The sequence below is a fragment of the Salmo salar genome, chromosome ssa04 (genome assembly GCF_905237065.1).
Source record: "Salmo salar chromosome ssa04, Ssal_v3.1, whole genome shotgun sequence".
In the NCBI taxonomy this organism is placed as follows: domain Eukaryota; kingdom Metazoa; phylum Chordata; class Actinopteri; order Salmoniformes; family Salmonidae; genus Salmo; species Salmo salar.
Window position 1 is genome coordinate 69,677,084 of NC_059445.1, and position 21,642 is coordinate 69,698,725.

At 39.0% G+C, this 21,642-nt stretch overlaps 1 protein-coding gene across 5 annotated transcripts in view; it reads right to left on the bottom strand.

Moving 5' to 3' along the window:
- LOC106603748 (rab effector Noc2) overlaps nt 1-15,132 on the bottom strand; it is a 104,535-nt gene extending 89,403 nt beyond the window's left edge. Inside the window, exons 1-6 of one of the 5 annotated variants that reach the window (XM_045717288.1) lie at nt 14,852-15,132; nt 8,500-8,575; nt 7,908-7,970; nt 5,854-5,953; nt 5,230-5,373; nt 4,837-4,966 (exon numbers count right to left, since the gene is read on the bottom strand). In XM_045717288.1, the coding sequence (XP_045573244.1) occupies nt 4,837-4,966; nt 5,230-5,373; nt 5,854-5,930 (351 nt within the window). In that variant the 5' untranslated portion in view covers nt 5,931-5,953; nt 7,908-7,970; nt 8,500-8,575; nt 14,852-15,132. Of the gene's footprint in view, nt 1-4,836; nt 4,967-5,229; nt 5,374-5,853; nt 5,954-7,894; nt 7,971-8,499; nt 8,650-14,851 lie in introns of those variants that run through there. The other 4 variants (XM_014197805.2, XM_045717290.1, XM_045717289.1 and 1 more) reach the window with 4 other exon arrangements.
- Between the last annotated feature and the right edge of the window lie 6,510 nt (nt 15,133-21,642).

Here is a 21,642-nt window from a genome sequence, read left to right on the forward strand (position 1 = left end):
AACTGAGGGTCATATCAAATCAAAGTTTATTTGTCACATACATAAATTAGCAGATGTTAAAGCGAGTGCAGCAAAAAGCTTATGTTTCTAGCTCCAGCAGTGCAGTAAATGTCTAACAGTATTATACTAATACAGAAATAATAATAAATCAAATATATATTTTAATCATAATAACTAGAAATGAAGAAATATCAGAATGAGCAATATCAGAATGAGCAATATCAGAGTCCAGAATATAAATATGTGGTCTGTATAGACAGTATGGACAATATAAAAGTAGGAAAAGGTATGTACAGCAGTAGTTGTATAGGATGAGCTATGTATATATACTGCTCAAAAAAATAAAGGGAACACTTATACAACACATCCTAGATCTGAATGAAAGAAATAATCTTATTAAATACTTTTTTCTTTACATAGTTGAATGTGCTGACAACAAAATCACACAAAAATAATCAATGGAAATCCAATTTATCAACCCATGGAGGTCTGGATTTGGAGTCACACTCAAAATTAAAGTGGAAAACCACACTACAGGCTGATCCAACTTTGATGTAATGTCCTTAAAACAAGTCAAAATGAGGCTCAGTAGTGTGTGTGGCCTCCACGTGCCGGTATGACCTCCCTACAACGCCTGGGAATGCTCCTGATGAGGTGGCGGATGGTCTCCTGAGGGATCTCCTCCCAGACCTGGACTAAAGCATCCGCCAACTCCTGGACAGTCTGTGGTGCAACGTGGCGTTGGTGGATGGAGCGTGACATGATGTCCCAAATGTGCTCAATTGGATTCAGGTCTGGGGAACGGGCGGGCCAGTCAATAGCATCAATGCCTTCCTCTTGCAGGAACTGCTGACACACTCCAGCCACATGAGGTCTAGCATTGTCTTGCATTAGGAGGAACCCAGGGCCAACCGCACCAGCATATGGTCTCACAAGGGGTCTGAGGATCTCATCTCGGTACCTAATGGCAGTCAGGTTACCTCTGGCGAGCACATGGAGGGCTGTGCGGCTCCCCAAAGAAATGCCACCCCACACCATGACTGACCCACCGCCAAACCGGTCATGCTGGAGGATGTTGCAGGCAGCAGCACGTTCTCCACGGCGTCTCCAGACTCTGTCACATCTGTCACGTGTTCAGTGTGAACCTGCTTTCATCTGTGAAAAGCACAGGGCGCCAGTGGCGAATTTGCCAATCTTGGTGTTCTCTGGCAAATGCCAAATGTCCTGCACGGTGTTGGGCTGTAAGCACAACCCCCACCTGTGGACATCGGGCCCTCATACCACCCTCATGGAGTCTGTTTCTGACCGTTTGAGCAGACACATGCACATTTGTGGCCTGCTGGAGGTCATTTTGCAGGGCTCTGGCAGTGCTCCTCCTGCTCCTCCTTGCACAAAGGTGGAGGTAGTGGTCCTGCTGCTGGGTTGTTGCCCTCCTACGGCCTCCTCCACGTCTCCTGATGTACTGGCCTGTCTCCTGGTAGCGCCTCCATGCTCTGGACACTACGCTGACAGACACAGCAAACCTTCTTGCCACAGCTCGCATTAATGTGCCATCCTGGATGAGCTGCACTACCTGAGCCACTTGTGTGGGTTGTAGACTCCGTCTCATGCTACCACTAGAGTGAAAGCACCGCCAGCATTCAAAAGTGACCAAAACATCAGCCAGGAAGCATAGGAACTGAGAAGTGGTCTGTGGTCTCCACCTGCAGAACCACTCCTTTATTGGGGGTGTCTTGCAAATTGCCTATAATTTCCACTTGTTATCTATTCCATTTGCACAACAGCATGTGAAATGTATTGTCAATCAGTGTTGCTTCCTAAGTGGACAGTTTGATTTCACAGAAGTGTGATTGACTTGGAGTTACATTGTGTTGTTTAAGTGTTCCCTTTATTTTTTTGAGCAGTGTATAATGTGTGTAATCAATTAGCATAATTTATCAGAGATCAATTGCCATTTCAAAAAAATAATGTTGTAAGAATGGTAATCTTGTCTTTTTCAATGATTTCAGAACAATAAACATTATTAAAGTGAGTAGTTTTCAATGACTCTATATACATAGGGCAGCAGTGTCTACATTTTTTAAATTGTAATTTAGCAGACGCTCTTATCCAGAGCGACTTACAGTAGAGGGCATACATTTTATTACCTTTATTTATTAATACTGGCCCCCCGTGGGAATCAAACTCACAAACCTGGCGTTGCAAGCGCCATGCTCTACCAACTGAGCTACAGGGGAGCTAGTGACAGGGTCTAAGGAGCAGGGCATAGTACCGGGCGGTAGCCGGCTAGTAACAGTGTCTAATGTGCAGGGTAGAGTAGCCGGCGGTAGCAGACTAGAAACAGTGTCTAAGGAGAAGGGTAGAGTACCGGGCAGTAGCCGGCTAGTAACAGTGTCTAACGTGCAGGGTAGAGTAGCCGGCGGTAGCAGACTAGAAACAGTGTCTAAGGAGAAGGGTAGAGTACCGGGCAGTAGCCGGCTAGTAACAGTGTCTAACGTGCAGGGTAGAGTAGCCGGCGGTAGCAGACTAGAAACAGTGTCTAAGGAGCAGGGTAGAGTAGCGGGCAGTAGCCGGCTAGTGACAGTGTCTAAGGTACAGGGCAGGGTAGTGGGCAGAGGCAGGGTAGTGACTTCATTAGCTGTGTGTGTGCGCGCATGTCTCCTCATTCCCTGGATGGGCCTGTATTTGCACAGCTTTACACAGTCCAACCGTTCATCATCGAGCATCACACAGTCCCTAGCAGCATCCTTAAGTTTGGGATTGGACACACTTAATATATTGGATGCCTCCACACCTGTCCCTCCCAGTTAGGATGGTGAAGATATCCACATATCCATTTCCTATGAGACTGTAAACACAGCCTGCTCTATGCTCCTCTTTCAGGGCTTTGCTGCCCTCTCCTGTGCCTTAAGTTTACTACCGGGCTTTTCCTTCCGACAATCTTCAAACTGACCTCTCAACATTTTCTTTCATGTAGTCGAGCGATACATAAAACAGTCTAGCATAGACCACTTAAGGAGTTTGCATAACATCATGAGTACACCATTGAACATATCATGCAACGTCAACTAATCTACAGTATTTGTACATTTTTTACAGGGAAATTAGTAGGAGAATGAGTATATTCAGAAATATTTTCCCATTTGAAATGTTATTTTACATAGATTATCATAAAACACTCCCGCTTTCATGCTTTAGGTAAGCAACTTAGGCATTCCCATCTAAGGTCTCTGCTGCAACCCAATGGTGAAAAGTGATTACTACAAGCTGGCTATCCAGTCAAGTCCATGCTTTGGAACAGTGAATTGAACTGCCATTCACTACAATTAAACAATATTCCCTAATGATGAGTCCTATACATTCTGTTTACGTCTAATAGGCCTGTGCCTTGCTTGGTGAAAGTTATTATGTTATAGACATGACAGAGCTCTTGTAAGTATCTGTTTGAGATGAGAACCATTATAGGCACTACTGAACAGCAGAATGAACCCCCTCTTATCTGGTTTATACAGTCGCATACCACTTATTACATTTCCTCTCAGAGACCCACATAATCTATTTCCCCTGGGTTGTTTCATTTCCTCCCTTCTGATCTCATTACGTCCCAGTGCCACTGGCCTCTAGCACATGGAGCAGAGGAGTTGGAGAGAACACTCAGAATAGGAGAAGTTCAATGAGCTTCATGTCAAACCCACAGTATCTGTAGGAGAATACTGCAATTGTAATGATTCACGGCTAAAAAGAGTAGTGATCATCATCAAGCCTTTAGTTGAATCAGGTGTGTTAATTATCAACATCATCGATAAATACAAAAGCATATTTTTTGGATGCAGTTACTTTCCATTAGCGACAGGGATCTAGACTAACTTTTTCCATTGTCATCAATAAGTAAGACAAGAAAGAAGTTGGCTATTTCATCTAACTGATTCAGGGAATGCATGATTGACATTTTAATTTGCAACATTTCAAAAAAGGATTCAGAATGATCAGTTATTTTTGGCACTTTAGAGATGAATTTGCCCCCATCTTTTTTTGTGGATATTGACCTAGGCTATATGCTACATAATTCACCACCCGAGGAAGTGGGAAATCAAAACATATTAGCTAGATTACACATTTTAAATAGGATATTGTTGCTAGATAGCCATGTAATTGATCTAACAGTAAATGGAAAGCGGCAATCTGCAGTTCAAACAATAACAAAGTGAGGGATGGGGCTGGAGAAATGTAACCACTCAAATTCAGAAATAGATGGTCAGTCATTGCACCCATAGCTCTATGATATCAAAAGTATTGTTTCAACCATGTTTTGAGGCTATAATAGTGTTTGTTTACAATTACCTTGTTTACAAACAATGGAGTAAATCAATCTTCTATTTGGGGTTCTGATGGGGTACAGTTGAACTAAGCTCATAAAGGCATTTATAACTTTGGATTCTTGTCTAACATTGGGTATATCTCATTAATTTAATCGCAGATTGAACCTTTAAAGTCCTACAAAAACGTTCCATTGGTAGGCTACTTGATGTATTCACCCCAAATCGCGCGCTCCGCTTCATTCTACCAGTGCATCATCTCAATTGCATACTCCGGTTGTAAACTAGTGCCATTGCCTAATCATGAAAATTACAGATGTAAGCAAAATTGCTTCAATAAGAGGAAGGCAATATCGGTATTGGTAATTTATCGTCCCAGCTCTATCCCCACAGTACTTTCAAATGCTGGGAAGAGTTACGGATTAAGAGATTTGGATGAAAACCAAAGACACTGCAACCCTTCAGGTCAGTTTGGGCCTCTGCTATAGTAGAACAGAAGAGTAGGTGCGGTGACCTTTACCTTGCAGCAGTCCTGACAGAAGACGGAGGGGGTTCCCAGGAGGCCCAGGACCTCCCCACACAGCAGGCACTGGGACAGGCCGTTTCCCATCGCACTTTTCCTCATGTTGTCCAGACGCTCCACCAGCCTCCTGGGACGGACACACGCACGGACACACGCACGCACACACACACACACACACACACACACACACACACACACACACACACACACACACACACACACACACACACACACACACACACAAACAAAGACTAAAGTTGGCTATGTACTGCAACTGACAGCTTAAGGATAGTCATTCCCAGATAAACTACCAGCAATTCATGGTTTTATTCTAATTTTCAATAGCATTACCAACCGCATGTGTGGTGTGTGCGCGCGAGTGCGTCCTACCCGATGCGGAGCTGTTCAGTCTGTTCCAGTTCCTCAGCCCTGCGGATGACACTAAGGATGTTCTCCATCTCCTGCTGCTCCAGCATCTGGCTCTTCCTCTGTCGGTCTGTACAGAAGGTGTGGACAGACCAGCCTGTCTGCAGCCTGGGACACAGACACACATGTTGCTTTACGCTGTTCATCAATTTTCATGTTTATTCTTTTGTGTCATTACATGTGGCAGTGCAGGCCAAAGTGAAACATGTTATGTGACTAACACAGGCTTATGCATGCATGTATGCACGCCTTACAAAAATATCTATCCTGCTAGCAAAAATATCTCCTTATATGACTGCACTGAACACAAACAAACTAGTACACGTGCAAAATGTTGTATCAAATACATAAATATACATTGCAGTGTAAGATCAAATGGTCACAATGGTTTTATAAAACATAACTGCCATGCTATCAAAAACAAGTTTCAACAAAACACACACTCAGTTCTACAACAAAAACTATTCAAAGTAATGAAAATAATGGGCACAGGAATACTTTACACAACCATTACATCTTCCCCAGGTGACACAACAAAAACACTCACATACTTAGTGAGATGGTAGAGATTTTGGAGTGCGTACTCACTTGGCTCGAAGGGCCAGCTGCCGGTCGTTGGGACAGACCCACTGATCGTTCACTGTCCCAAACATGGCCTCCGTCATCTTTTGAGAGCTGATGACAAGGGCTGCAAAAACACATCCAGACACTCAGTCCTACTAAATGAAAGGCTACACCCCATCTGGGAAAATTACTTCAAATAGATATTGACCCAGCACTGTATTACCCCCTCTAATTGAGTTTAGTTGTATATACTTGTGGCTTTTGTACATAGATCGCAATAGGAAAGAAGTTGGTATGACATTATCAAAATACATTGATAAGTGAATGAGTACTGCTAGGGAAGAAAACCAAATCAACAACATGATAAACACGGACCTACAGATAATAAACTGACCAATCAGTAAGCAAAGAAGATGGAGGGTTATGTCCATGAAGAGAGGGACATAAAAGTGTGCCTATGTCTCAGCTCTGTAGGGCAGCTAACGAGACCAGAAGTCAGTTCTGGGTGGCTCTTCACAGTGTAGGCAGAAATACAACAGTCTCTGTTGCCAGTTACAACTTCAATAATGATTCCTGCCTTGGGCAACAGATCATCGTGATGGTCACGCCATCTCCATTTCACTGCCAGGCAATACATCCATTGCTTCAGTTGTTTGTGTAATACATTCATCAACAGATGTGCATGTGAAATGGTCCACTCGCATCAGCCAACAACAACATGTTATTGTCCACAAATATGTTTTTTTTCCTTTTCTTCTTTACTCTTGGATTGCACTAACACGTGCTATTAGTAGAACATCAATGTCCAGTAAATGAGTAGCTCCTGGATAAACCCATTACTGATTGTCATTTCAAATGGAAAAGGATGAAAGAAGGCCCTTGTATCCAAACAAACAGATGACATTCTTGTCGGGAGTGTATTGATGTGTGTATCTTAGAGGGCAATGCAAAGGTAAAAGCATTTGTCTCTGTGAAGTAGAGCAAAGGCAGCTATTTATCACAGGCCCAAACAATGAGTCACCCAGTTCTCTGGTATGTGGGCACACATGCAAACAACCATTACAGCTGATTTCACCCTGCTGGAAAATGGTTTGCTTTACTGAGTACTGTTACCAGACTATCAATAAGGAATTATAAGCACTGTGGAAAACATCTGCCCACTTCCCTCATAGGGGAGGACAGCACATGCACACACACAACATTCATTCACATTGTGTAACCTCATTTTATCATGTCAATATCCAAGTCACTGTCCTAATTTCTAAGTGTTGTTGGGACACAGCAAGGGTCTGAGTGCCCCACTCTCATTTGCTCGAAGAGGGGTTTACAATTTAAATCATGCATTCTTTGATTCTGCTCCACCTCTCGTTCCCCCACTAACAAACACACTACTGTAGATGCAGAGCCCCTGGTGTAAAGGGTAATGCTCCCCTTCTCTAACCACATGTAGGCCTACTTCTCTCCCAACGGAGACCGGGGTTCAATCACTGCACCAACCCTTCAAGCTATTTTTCCCAATTGATTGTATCTCTCTGGCATTTAAAATTGGTCTCAAAGTGAAAATACTTATGATTATTTTATTTATTTTTATGTTTAAATTCCATTAAAAAACAACACTGATAACCTGTATAATGTGATGGACTTTATAAATTGATTTGGGCATGAGCTAAACATCTGCAGAGTCGTTTACAGCAAACGTAATCTCCACAAAATGTATATCCCTGTGCGCAGGTCGTTAATCTGTTGGATTGAATCCAATGCCGGCCTCGGGCTACATCTCAGTAGGCAAAAATAGAAACCTCGCCTTGCTTTTTCTCTTTCATTACCACTAATCGTAAAAGACAGGGACACAGATATCATATAGGCTTCTGTTAATTGACCAGGACAGAAGCCACTTTAGACAATTTAAATATATATTTTATGAACATTTTTTTTTTTTACTCTTTCCCTCGCTAACACGTACAACCTTCCTACCACGAATATTCTCTGGCTATAAACCTAAAACACCATGTCACAGAGATGCCACCGTGTTCTTGTTTATGGCTGAGCAATTAAATCTATTTACCTTTCCAACCCACCTAATGGCCTTTGTTCAACACTAGTGGTCTGGTCTCAGCCCCGGCTGACTGCATTAAGTACGGCTAGAGCACAGCAAACAAAAACAGCAGAATTCATTAGGACACAAACACGTTTACAGGCTTCAGATTGAATTTGCCAAATCAGTGAGATAAAACTTTACATCTACATCAAGTTTCATAGTGCTCACAAACTTCCCTATTTGGCCCTGTAACATGTACATAAACAATTTAAGAAGAAAATAGAGTATTGTCAGCTTGTTCAATCAGGTAATTCAATTATGTATGTGCATACAGAGATATGCTCAATCTATAACACACTGCCTTGTGATATACTTCAAAGTGCACTTTTTCCAACGAATTGGCTATGAAACAGAGCAACATTAAAGCAGTCATCGTCGGCTCTTATCTGGCAGTAATAACTGACTGATTTCCAGCACACGTCTCAACCTTATCAAACAGTCTTTCCATTACATAAACTACAGGGATCTATCTAGCTCTGGGGCAATCGCTCTCTGCACCTTTTCAAGGGGAAAACCTGCCTTGGCACAAAGCTGTTGGCAAACAGTCAAAAGAAGGGAGAGAAACTGTTTACCTGTAAAATTTCCCCCCTTCCTTTGAACGAGCGAGAGCTATGAGAGCCAGTTATATCGCTTTGCTGCGGGCTAGGCCTGTGAACAAACAAAAGGCAAGAGCGAGGAAAAGAAGGAAACAGTGAAGTCAGGGGTTTAGCTCTCAGTCGTAGTTCACAGCCTGCCTGCCTTGTCTGACAGGCTGGTCACATGACAGGAGAACAATTCCCCACAGAAACATCCTGTTCCTTCCAGATGAATGCACTGTAAGTCACTCTGACTTATAAGAGTGTCTGTTAAATGACTAATGTAAATGTAAAACAGACTTCTGTGATTGACTAGGATAACAAAAGCAGTGCCATGGCTCTCCACCCAATGCAAGCACACAGGAAAAGGCTAACATGGTTACCATTGACATGCTTTTACCAACAATTCTGAGAGTCTCCTTTATCTTATTTGGGGAGGGCCCTTTGTGCATAATTCAAGTCATTGAAATTAAATGTGACAGTGTTGTTTTCAATTGCTGTAACTCGTCTGTTGTAATAATGTGTATGCCCTGGCTGATTGAGGTTGAATGTGAACTCTACCAGAGGACCCACTCCTCATTATTCTCAAAATCTATTTGGTCCCATGTGGCTCAGTTGGTAGAGCATGGTGTTTGCAACACCAGGGTTGTGGGTTCGATTCCCACGGGGGACCAGTACAGAGAGAAAATGTATGCATTCACTACTGTAAGTCGCTCTGGATAAGAGCGTCTGCTAAATGACTAAAATGTAAATGTAGACTGAATGAATACATTTGTTTATGTGGCCCATTCAAAACATGCTGTTTTTAGCGTATAGAACAGCATGAAGCAATTGCCATCAAAATCTTACCAGGTGGGATATAAAAAGTGATACAAATGTGATGCCCCCCCATTGAAAATGCCTACTTGCCTAGAGTTCATGTGTAGCACAGGTTTAACAGTCATGCATCTGATATATTGCTAATCTACCTGCTTGTTTTTAGGCGACTTTAGAGTGGCACGTTTCTAGTGACAACTTTACTTATACAGTCTGTCCCTACACAGGATTCAGTGTCTCTTGTGGTTTCTGTACTTGTTAATTTAGGCGGCAAGTAGCCTAGCAGTTTGGGCATTGGGCCAGTAACCAAAAGGTTGTTGGTTTGAATATCTGAGCTGACAAGGTGAAGAATCTGTCGATGTGCCCTTGAGCAAAGCACTTAACCCTAATTTGCTCCAGGGATGCTGTTCTACTATGGCTGACCCTGTAAAACAACACATTTCACTGCATCTATCTGGTATGTGACAATCCAAAATACATCTAATTATGTCTTTGATGCATTTTCTGTGCTGTAAACTTTTCTTTGAAGTTACAAAGTATTGACATGTTGTGCTCAAATCTTCAGTCAGCTATTTCATTAATGAAAGGAACTTCAGGCCAAGGTGAATGTTTGTATGCATTTAGTTATTATGCATAAAGTATGTGCCATGAATTGTAGCTCACAGAAAACATTGCTTTAGTTTGAAATACTATGAAGAGGTCATTTCTCTACCGAGGTAAAGTTGGTTTTATATTCACACATTCAGACATTCAACAGACATCCTTACGTCATTACGAAAGGGTTTTCTAATGATCAATGACATTCATAAGACATTCGCCAAAAGCCATTTACAAATGTAAAAATCAATAACTAATTCACTGTTTGTCACAGAAACATCAAACAAGGTATGATTTATTCTAGAAATGTCTAGTATACTTTTACAACCTTTGCTTTGAGTAAACATTCCAGTTTTGATTTGATAGAAATACATAACATTTATAAAATGCCATTTAAAGCTATATAAATCAATAACGTTTTCACTGATTATGACAGAAAACTCTAACTAGGGATGATTTATTCTATGAATGTCTAGCATACTTTTACAAACTTTTGTTTTGAGTAAACATTCCAGTTTTGATTTGATATAAATACGTAAAATCTATAAAATGTCATTTAAAGAAGTATAAATCAATAACTAATTCACCGTTTGTCACAGAAACATCAAACTAAGTACGATTTAACCTATAAATGTCTAGCATACTTTTACACCTTTGTTTAGTGGAAAAATTCCAGGTTTTAATTTGATAGAAATACATAAAATCTATATAATGCCATTTTAAACTGTATAAATCAATAACTAATTCAACGTTTTTCACAGAAACATCAAACTAGGTATGATTTATTCTATAAATGTCTAGCATACTTTTACAACCTTTCTTGAGCAAAAATTCCAGTTCTGATTTGATAGAAATACATAACATCTATAAAATGCCATTTTAAATTGTATAAATCAATAACTAATTCACCATTTGTCACGGAAACATTAAACTACGTATGATTTATTCTATAAATGTTTAGCATACTTTTACAACCTTTGTTGAGGAAAAATTCCAGTTTTGATATTATAGAAATACATAAAATCAATAAAATGTCATTTAAAAGTGTATAAATCAATAACTAATTCACCGTTTGTCACAGAATCATCAAACAAGATATGATTTATTATACAAATGTCTAGCATACTTTTAAAACCTTGTTGTGAATACAAATGCCAGTTTTCATTTTATAGAAATACATGAAATCTATAAAACATCAAACAAGGTGTGATTTATTCTATAAATGTCTAGTGTGCTTTTACAACCTTTGTTTTGAGTAAAAATCCCAGTTCTGTTGACGTTGAGACTGGTGTTTTGCGGGTACTAATTAATGAAGCTGCCAGTTGAGGACTTTTCTCAAACTTGACAATCAAATGTACTTGTCCTCTTGCTCAGTTGTGCACCGGGGCCTCCCACTCCTCTTTATATTCTGGTTTAAGCCAGTTTGCGCTGTTCTGTGAAGGGAGTAGTACACAGCGTTGTACGAGATCTTCAGTTTCTTGGCAATTTCTCGCATGGAATAGCCTTCATTTCTCAGAACAAGAATAGACTGACGAGTTTAAGAAGAAAGTCCTTTGTTCTGGCCATTTTGAGCCTGGAATCGAACCCACAAATGCTGTTGCTCCAGATACTCAACTAGTCTAAAGAAGGCCAGTTTTATTGCTTCTTTAATTAGAACAAGCTTTAATCAGAACAGTTTTCAGCTGTGCTAAAATCATTACGAAAGGGTTTTCTAATGATCAATTAGCCTTTTAAAATTATAAACTTGGATTAGCTAACACAACGTGCCATTGGAACACAGGAGTGATGGTTGCTGATAATGGGCCTCTGTACGCCTACGTAGATATTCCATTAAAAAAATCAGCCGTGTCCAGCTACAAAAGTCATTTACAACATTAACAATATTTACACTGTATTTCTGATCAATTTGATGTTATTTTAATAGACCAAAAATTTGCTTTTCTTTCAAAAACAAGGACATTTCTAAGTGACCCCAAACTTTTGAACGGTAGTGTATGTTATGGTTCACTCTTATATGACTGAAGATGCAGAATTATATGCCAGGCACCTTCTAATAGTGTACAACAGACTCGTTAAAACTTTAACCACACACCCTCTAGATGGACTACATGCCATCAATTAAATCAAAACTGTATTTTTTACTTAAAACAAAAGTTGTAAAAGTATGCTAGGTATTTATAGAATAAATCACCTTGTTTGATGTTTCTGTGACAAACAGTGAATTCATTATTGATTTATACATTTTAAAATGGCATTTGATAGATTTTATGTATTTCAATCAAGTCAAAACTGGAATTTTTACTCAAAACAAAGGTTGTTAAAGTATGCTAGACATTTATAGAATAAAGCAAACCTAGTTTGATGTTTCTGTGACAAACGGTGCATTAGTGATTGATTTACATAGCTTTAAACTTGAATTTTATAGATTTTATGTATTCCTACAAATCAAAACTGGATTTTTTCCTCAAAACAAAGGTTGTAAAAGTATGCTAGACATTGATAGAAAATATCATACCTAGCTTGATGATTCTGTCATAATCAGTGAAAACGTTATTGATATATGTATATATATATATATATATATATATATATATATATACATACAGTTGAAGTCGGAAGTTTACATAGACTAAGGTTGGAGTCATTAAAACTTGTTTTTCAACCACTCCACAAATTTCTTGTTAACAAACTGTAGTTTTGGCAAGTTGGTTAGGACATCTACTTTGTGCATGACACAAGTCATTTTTCCAACAATTGTTTACAGACAGATTATTTCACTTATAATTCACTGTATTACAATTCCAATGGGTCAGAAGTTTACATACACTAAGTTGGAAAATTCCAGAAAATAATGTCATGACTTTAGAAGCTTCTGATAAGCTAATTGACATAATTTGAGTCAATTGGAGGTGTACCTGTGGATGTATTTCAAGGCCTACCTTAAAACTCAGTGCCTCTTTGCTTGACATCATGGGAAAATCAAAAGAAATCACTAAAAAATTGTAGACCTCCACAAGTCTGGTTCATCCTTGGGACAAACAATAGCAAAGGACCTTGTGAAGATGCTGGAGGAAACAGGCACAAAAGTATCTATATCCACAGTAAATCGAGTCCTATATCGACATAACCTGAAAGGCCGCTCAGCAAGGAAGAAGCCACTGCTCCAAAACCGCCATAAAAAAGCCAGGCTATGGTTTGCAACTGCACATGGGGACAAATATCGTACTTTTTGGAGAAATGTCCTCTGGTCTGATGAAACAAAAATAGAACTGTTTGACCAAAATTACCATCGTTATGTTTGGAGGAAAAAGGGGGTCGCTTGCACGCCGAAGAACACCATTCCAACCATGAAGCATGGGGGTGGCAGCATCATGTTGTGGGGGTGCTTTGCTGCAGGAGGGACTGGTGCACTTCACAAAATAGATGGCATCATGAGGCAGGAAAATATGTGGATATATTGAAGCAACATCTCAAGACATCAGTCAGGAAGTTAAAGCTTGGTCGGAAATGGGTCTTCCAAATGGACAATGACCCCCAAGCATACTTTCAAAGTTGTGGCAAAATGGCTTAAGGACAACAAAGTCAAGGTATTGGAGTGGCCATCACAAAGCTGGGCAGAACTGAAAAAGCATGTGCGAGCAAGGAGGCCTACAAACCTGACTCAGTTACACCAGCCCTGGCAGGAGGAATGGGCCAAAATTCACCCAACTTACTGTGGGAAGCTTGTGGAAGGCTACCGAAAATGTTTGACCCAAGTTAAAGAATTTAAAGGCAATGCTACCAAATACTAATTGAGTGCATGTAAACTTCTGACCCACTGGGAATGTAATGAAAAAAAATAAAAGATGAAATAAATAATTCTCTCTACTACTATTATGACATTTCACATTCTTAAAATAAAGTGGTGATCCTAATTGACCTAAGAAAGGGAATTTTTACTAGGTTTAAATGTCAGGAATTGTGAAAAACTGAGTTTAAATGTATTTGGCTAAGGTGTAAACTTCCGACTTCAACTGTATATATATTTTTTTAATTCCATTTTATAGATGTTGTGGCATTTCTATCATATCAGAACTGGAATGTTTACTCAAAGCAAAGGTTGTAAAAGTACACTAGACATTTATAGAATAAATCACACCTTGTTTGATGTTTCTCTGACAAACAGTGAATTCATTATTGATTTATACAGTTTAAAATGGCATTTGATAGATTTTATGTATTTCTATCAAGTCAAAATTGCAATTATTTTTTACTCAAAACTAAGGTTGTAAAAGTATGCTAGACATTTATAGAATAAATCATACCTAGTTTGATGTTTCTGTGACAAACGGTGAATTAGTTATTGATTTACACATCTTTAAAATTGCTTTTATAGATTCTATGTATTTCTATAAAATCCAAACTGGCATTTGTATTCACAACAAAGGTTTTAAAAATATGTTAGACATTTATAGAATAAATCATATCTAGTTTGATGATTCTGTCATAATCAGTGAAAATGTTATTGATATATATATTTTTAATGCCATTTTATAGACGTTAATGTATTTCTATGAAATCAGAACTGCAATGTTTACTCAAAGCAAAGGTTGTAAAAGTACACTAAACATTTATAGAATAAATCCTGCCTAGTTTGATGTTTCTGTGACAAACGTTGAATTAGTTATTGATTTATACTTCTTTAAATGGCATCTTATAGATTTGATGCATTTTTTTCAAATCAAAACTGGAATGTTTACTAAAAACAAAAGGTTGTAAAAGTATGTTAGACATTTATAGAATAAATCATACCTAGTTTGATGTTTCTGTAACAAACGTTGAATTAGTTATTGATTTATACATTTTTAAATGGCTTTTGGCAAATGTCTGTTGAATGTGTGATGAATGTCCAAATGTGTGAATATAAAACCATCTTTACCTCGGTCATTTCTCTTACCTGTGTGTGTCCGCAGATGGAGGTCAATAGTGGATCCGTGCAGGTTTTCCCTCTCTCTGCTCCAGCTGCTCCTGGAACTTGACGTGAACTCGGCACAAAAACACCTGTCTGGTACAATGAAAACACATCCAATTCAGGGAGGCTTTGGAGTGGACTTCTGTGCTGTTTCCTCTTGTCAATTTATTAGAAGGGATATGGGAAAGACCATTTCTAGTGTCACAGGGAGCAAACGTGGGAGCAAATGTGTCGTTAGCTTGGCACAGTGGACGAGTGGTTCAAGTTATCTGGTGGCGGCTGCTTCCCCCACCCACCCACTAGAAAAAGTCATTAACCCACGTGTGCTTTGCTCTCCACCGCAAACAGCAGCCTCTCTCTGGGCTTATGGAAATGGGAGAGAGAGAGAGAGGATTGTATGGCAAGTGTTCTAGTTCAGTGTTCGACCAGAGTTCTGTGGCATAATAGACATATTTACATTTTCCATTATAAAGCCATTGCTGTCTCATCATAATTGTGTATAATGCAAATATTGTATTTAGTGTCCACAAATGTACATTTAACATTCAACAATGTATTTAATATATGTTCATTTCTTAATACTCATACTTTGAGGCATTAAATACAATCATTGCATTATACACAATTATGATGACCATATGCTTTACAATCAATTTGAGACAAATAGGATAAAGGTGTGATGACCATTCAGGATTGAAACCGCTAAAAACTAAATTTAATCATGCATAGGTCAACTTCATTATAAGGGACCAAAAGTCTCGAAGCAACTAAAGGGCAAGCATCTCTAATGACAACAGAGGACATCTGTCACACACTCTCAATCACTCACCTCTCTGGAAAAACATTGGCCAAGTCAGTTGCATTATGTCTTTACATCTACAGTAACCACTCAGATCAGAGGGGTAGGTAGGTTTACTGTGGATCTGTTTCAGAAGGCATGATGTCTGGAGGGTGGGCTTACTGTGGAACGGTTTCAGCAGACATTATAAACGAACGCCTACCACGCGTGCTCCCTGGAATTGTAGCAATATAGCCTATCAATTAAATGTTGTTTACTAAGTAACGCACAGTCAAAAGATTTACACAGGATGTAGTGATCATAAAATAGTGCCTATATCTATGAGAACCAAGGTTCCAAAAGATGGGCCTAAAATATTGTATAAGAGATCATAGAAAAGTTTTTGCTGTTACTCTTATGTGGATGATTCCAATTACTGATACACATGCACCTGTTAAGAAACTGACTGTTAGAACTGTTAAGGCTCCATGGATTGTTGAGGAAATGAAAAGCTGTATGGTTGAAAGAGACGTGGCTAATAAGCCTGGCTGAACATCTAACTGGCTGACTTACTGCAAATTGAGACATTATGTGACTAGAAACTGTATTATAAAGCCAAGATCAATGACATAATGAATTATGGAAAAAAATGTTGGCGTACTTTAAATGAAATTATGGACAGATAGACAAATTCAACTCCATCTTTCATCAAATCAGATGGCTTATTCATCACAAAACCATTTGATGTTGTCAATTATTTGAATGATTACTTCATTGGCAAAGTGGCAAACTTAAGCAGGAAATACCAACAACGAACAGTGAACAATCATATTCATGCAGAAAAAAACAAATAATGAAAGAAAAGCATTGTAAGTTTGATTTTTGTAAAGTGTGGGACAGATACAAAATAATTGTTATCGATCAATAATGACAAACCTCCTGGCATTGCCAACTTAGATGGAAGGCTACTGAGGATGGTAGCTGACTATATGGCCACTCCTATCTGTTATATCTATATTTTTGTCCTCAGGCCTGAAGGGAAGCCAAAGTCATTCCGCTATCCAAGAGTGGTAAAGTGTCCTTTACTGGTTCTAACAGCAGACCAATCAGCTTGCTGCCAGCTCTTATCAAACTGTTAGAAAAGATTGTGACCAAATACAATGCTATTTTCTCTGTAAACAAATTGACAACAGACGTTCAGCAAGCTTATAGAGAAGGGCACTAAACATGTGATGCACTGACACAAATGACTGATGATTGGTTGAAAGAAATCAATAAGAAGATTGTGGGAGCTGTACTGTTAGATTTCAGTGCAGTCTTTAATATTATTGACCATAATCTTTTGTTGAGAAAATATATGTTTCATGGCTTTTTAACCTCTGGCATATCGTGGATTCAGAGCTATCTATCTAATACAACTCAGAGGGTTTTATTTAGTGTTAGCTTCTCTAATGTCAAACATGTAGGCTGTGGTGTACAGCAGAGTAGTTCTGTAGGCCCTCTATTTTTTAAAATATATTTTTACCAATGACATGCCACTGGTGTTACCTTATACTGTAAACTGTCATGGTAAAAACATATAGATTCAATGGTTGTAAAGACGGGGAAAGATCTGTCCGTAATAAAGAGATGTTCTGCTTTTTTGACACCACACTCCAGAAAACAAGTCCTGCACACTTTAGTTTTGTCTTATCTTGATTATTGTCCAGCCATGTGGTCAGGTGCTGCTAAGAAAGACCTAGTTAACCTGCAGCTGGCCTAGAACAGAGCGGCACGTCTTGCTTTTCATTGTAATCAGAGGGCTAACATACAGTTGAAGTTGGAAGTTTACAACCTTAAGTTGGAGTCATTAAAACTCTTTTTTCAATCACTCCACAAATTTCTTGTTAACAAACTATAGTTTTAGCAAGTCAGTTAGGACATCTACTTTGTGCATGACACAAGTTATTTTTCCAACAATTGTTTACAAACATATTATTTCATTTCTAACTCACTGTATCACAATTCCACTGGGTCAGAAGTTTACATACACTAAGTTGACTGTGCCTTTAAACAGCTTGGAAAATTCCAGAAAATGATGTCATGGCTTTAGAAGCTTCTGATAGGCTAATTGACATAATTTGAGTCAACTGGAGGTGTACCTGTGGATGTATTTCAAGGCCTGCCTTCAAACTCAGTGCCTCTTTGCTTGACATCATGGGAAAATCAAAATAAATCAACCAATACCTCAGAAAATATATTGTAGACCTCCACAAGTCTGGTTCATCCTTGGGAGCAATTTCCAAATGCCTGAAGGTACCACATTCATCTGTACAAACAATGGTATGCAAGTATAAACACCATGGGACCACGCAGCCTGCATAGCGCTCAGGAAGGAGATGCGTTCTGTCTCCTAGAGATGAATGTACTTTGGTGCGAACAGTGCAAATCAATCCCAGAACAACAGCAAAGGACTTTGTGAAGATGCTGGACGAAACAGGTACAAAAGCATCTATATTCACAGTAAAACAAGTCCTATATCGACATAACCTGAAAGGCCGCTCAGCAAGGAAGAAGCCACTGTGCCAAAACTGCCATAAAAAAGCCAGACTATGGTTTGCAACTGCACATGGGGACAAAGATCGTACTTTTTGGAGAAATGTCCTCTGGTCCGATGAAACAAAAATAGAACTGTTTGGCCATAATGACCATCGTTATGTTTGGAGGAAAAAGGGGGAAGATTGCAAGCTGAAGAACACCATCCCAACCATGAAGCATGGGGGTGGCAGCATCATGTTGTGGGGGTGCTTTGCTGCAGGAGGGACTGGTGCACTTCACAAAATAGATGGCATCATGAGGCATGACTCAGTTACACCATCTTTGTCAGAAGGAATGAGCCAAAATTCACCCAACTTATGGAAGCTTGTGGAAGGCTACCTGAAACATTTTGACCCAAGTTAAAGAATTTAAAGGCAATGCTACCAAATACTAACTGAGTGTATGTAAACATCTGACCCACCGGGAATGTGATGAAAGAAATAAAAGCTGAAATAAATCTTTCTCTCTACTATTATTGACATTTCAAATTCTTAAAATATAGTGGTGTTCCTAACTGATCTAAGACAGGGAATTTTTACCAGGATTAAATGTCAGGAATTGTGAAAAACTGAGTTTAAATGTATGTCAACTTCCGACTTCAACTGTAAATACTATGCATGCCAGTCTCTCTTTGCTAAGAGTTGAAGAGAGACTGACTGCATCACTTCCTCTTTTTGTAAGAAACAATGTGTTGAAAATTCCAAATTGTTTGCATAGTTAACTGACACACAGCTCTGCCACACACACTTATCCCACCATAGTCCCCAAATCCAGAACAAATTTACGAAAGTGTACAGTATTATATAGAGACATTATTGCATGGTACTCCCATCTCATACTGCTCAAATGAACAATAAACCTGGTTTAAAAAAACAGATAAAGCAACACCTCATGGCACAACACATCTCCCGTATTTGACCTAGATATTGTGTGTATGTATTGATATGTAGGCTATGTGTGCCATTTTTAAATGTATGTAGTTTTGTCTATTAATGTTCTGTATTATTTCATGTTTCATGTTCTGTGTGGACGCCAGGAAGAGTAGCTGCGGCTTTCACAACAGCTAATGGGGATCCTAATAAAATACCAAGAATACCAACAGTGCGAATGAGAGGACAATTTCTTTAGCCTTTTGGGATAGAATAACTTTCCATGTAGGCCTAAAAAGTTCAAACGTTTTCCGAGTGCTAGGCTACACCATTCATGAATGTTTGTAAACAAACTGAATTAATCATGAAGGATTATTCAAGATAAAAAAAATTTAACCCGCCAATATATCATATTTGAGTCAAATTAACACATTTTAAATGTTAGGTAACATCATTGAAAATAAAATGTGTCTATTATGTAAACTAGCAAAAGCAAAAGTAATCTACCATGCGTGCAAGAGAAGAAAGGCAATTGAATGAAAGTGTGATTGATTGAATCAACCTACATCTCATCTGCGATACAAAATTGAAAGTCAAAATGTTCAACAATTCCTTGTCTGGGCATTTGTAGGTATTTGGATAAGCAAATGTGAAATATATTCAATGCTATCAACAAAATAATTCTGAAATAAATTCTCTAATCAGATATCAGGTGTTTTAGTGCTACTGTTGGATCAAAAGTCTGTAAATTCATTCAGGATCACCTAGCTGCCTAAACCAATTTTGTCACAAATGTAGGGACCACAGTATAGATAATATTGTAGCAAAATCAGGAAGAAGGGCCCAAAAATCCATTGAGTTAAGGTTATTATATTACTTCCTTCAGTGAATCCTTCAGGTGTACATGCCTTTCCGATGGCCACCATTGCGCCATTCCACTTCTGACACCAATGTAGCGAACGGAGGGAGCGGAAAGCCACCATCCGAGACCCAGACCTCATTTATGTGGTCTCAAAACCAAGACAAAAGATATCTAGTCTCCATCTCTGGAAAGGGATACTAGGGCTTTGTTCTGTGTTTATGTAGCCTTCACACCTGGTCTGATGGAGAGATATGCTTAGATGTTTCCTTGACTTCCCTCCCCCCCCTCTGTGAAAGAAGGGCCCAAAAATCCATCTGAAAGGTCAGAATCATATTCTCCAGGTTAAGGGCCTCTGGCAGCCAGGGAATCCATTATTGACAACAAATAGAATTAGCAACACAGATGGCCAAGCTCAAAGTGCCCCATGTAATTTATTTTCCCCTTCGGCCATTTTAAAACTCCTAGCTTTGCTATTAAGGATAATCTCCCATTTCCTTCTCAAACTCTCGTAGTCCAGATACCAGAACAATCAAGCAATTTGTTGTAGAAAATGTGATTACTCTGCTTAAGAAAACTTAATGTAGTTTATTGTAAGTCTTATCATTTCAGTACCTACCACTTTTTGAATGATATCCAATGTAGCCAAGGTGGGGTTAGATTCTAGCCATAAAACAGGGGCCTGTTTAGTGGGGTGCAATACCCTTATGGTTTCATATAGAAATTGTGTATAGAGCTGATATTATCCACTTTTCTGCATTAGTGTTAAGTCCTTCACAATAGTTCTATCTAAACATTCTGTAGCGTCGCACCCTCTTGAATAAGTCCCAGATGTGCCACAGTCCTTCACCAGGGTCATAAAACGACAGGTTGCGTGCCATGGTCACCAAGTATCGATTAAATTTGACAGTAGAACATATTCATCAGTAGTCTATCTTTGATTTTATTCAGCAAAGCATATGCCTATTTTACAAACAGTACAGAAACAGAGGGATTGTCAATCATCATACAAACGGAGCAGCGGTTGTTAACATTTCAATCATGCAACAAGACAAGTGAAAGAATTGCAATGGCATCATACTTGTGTTTTGAGTTGGAGAAAACCATCCACAAATACAATTACTGAGCCACATGAAAGAGGGGGAGATCAATATGATCTGAACAACAGCCCAGGAGGCTGTCTGTCTTCTGTCAATTTCCGTTTAATAAGATAGACGTCACCATCACTGCCATTTCAGTGCCAGGAACAAAATGAATCTTTCTTCACAGAGATGCAGGTTGCAAACTGGAATGGAACCAGCCATTTATAATGCATGGTATTCAGTAGTTTCTATAGGTGACCTACATTGAAAAAGTAAACAATCAAATGAGTTGAGGGCCCATGGATAAAAAAAAAGTGAGAGAAGACTTCAAAGACAGGATGATGATGAATGTTTTGTAGGACAAAATATGTAATGACTGAAGCAAATGTCAATCTATGTGAATCTCAAAACAAAGTCAGACATGACAAATTTTGTGTTTGGACCATGTGGTAATGGTTGAAAATCAAACTGAATGTTATTTACCCTATCACATAGATACCTTCCCAATTGTTGAGCTGCAGTTTAAGATGGCATATATGGTCAGTTAACTGTAGGTAGGATGCTACGGTGAAGAGACATGTTGGGATAGAGAGGAGAAATGTGAACACAAA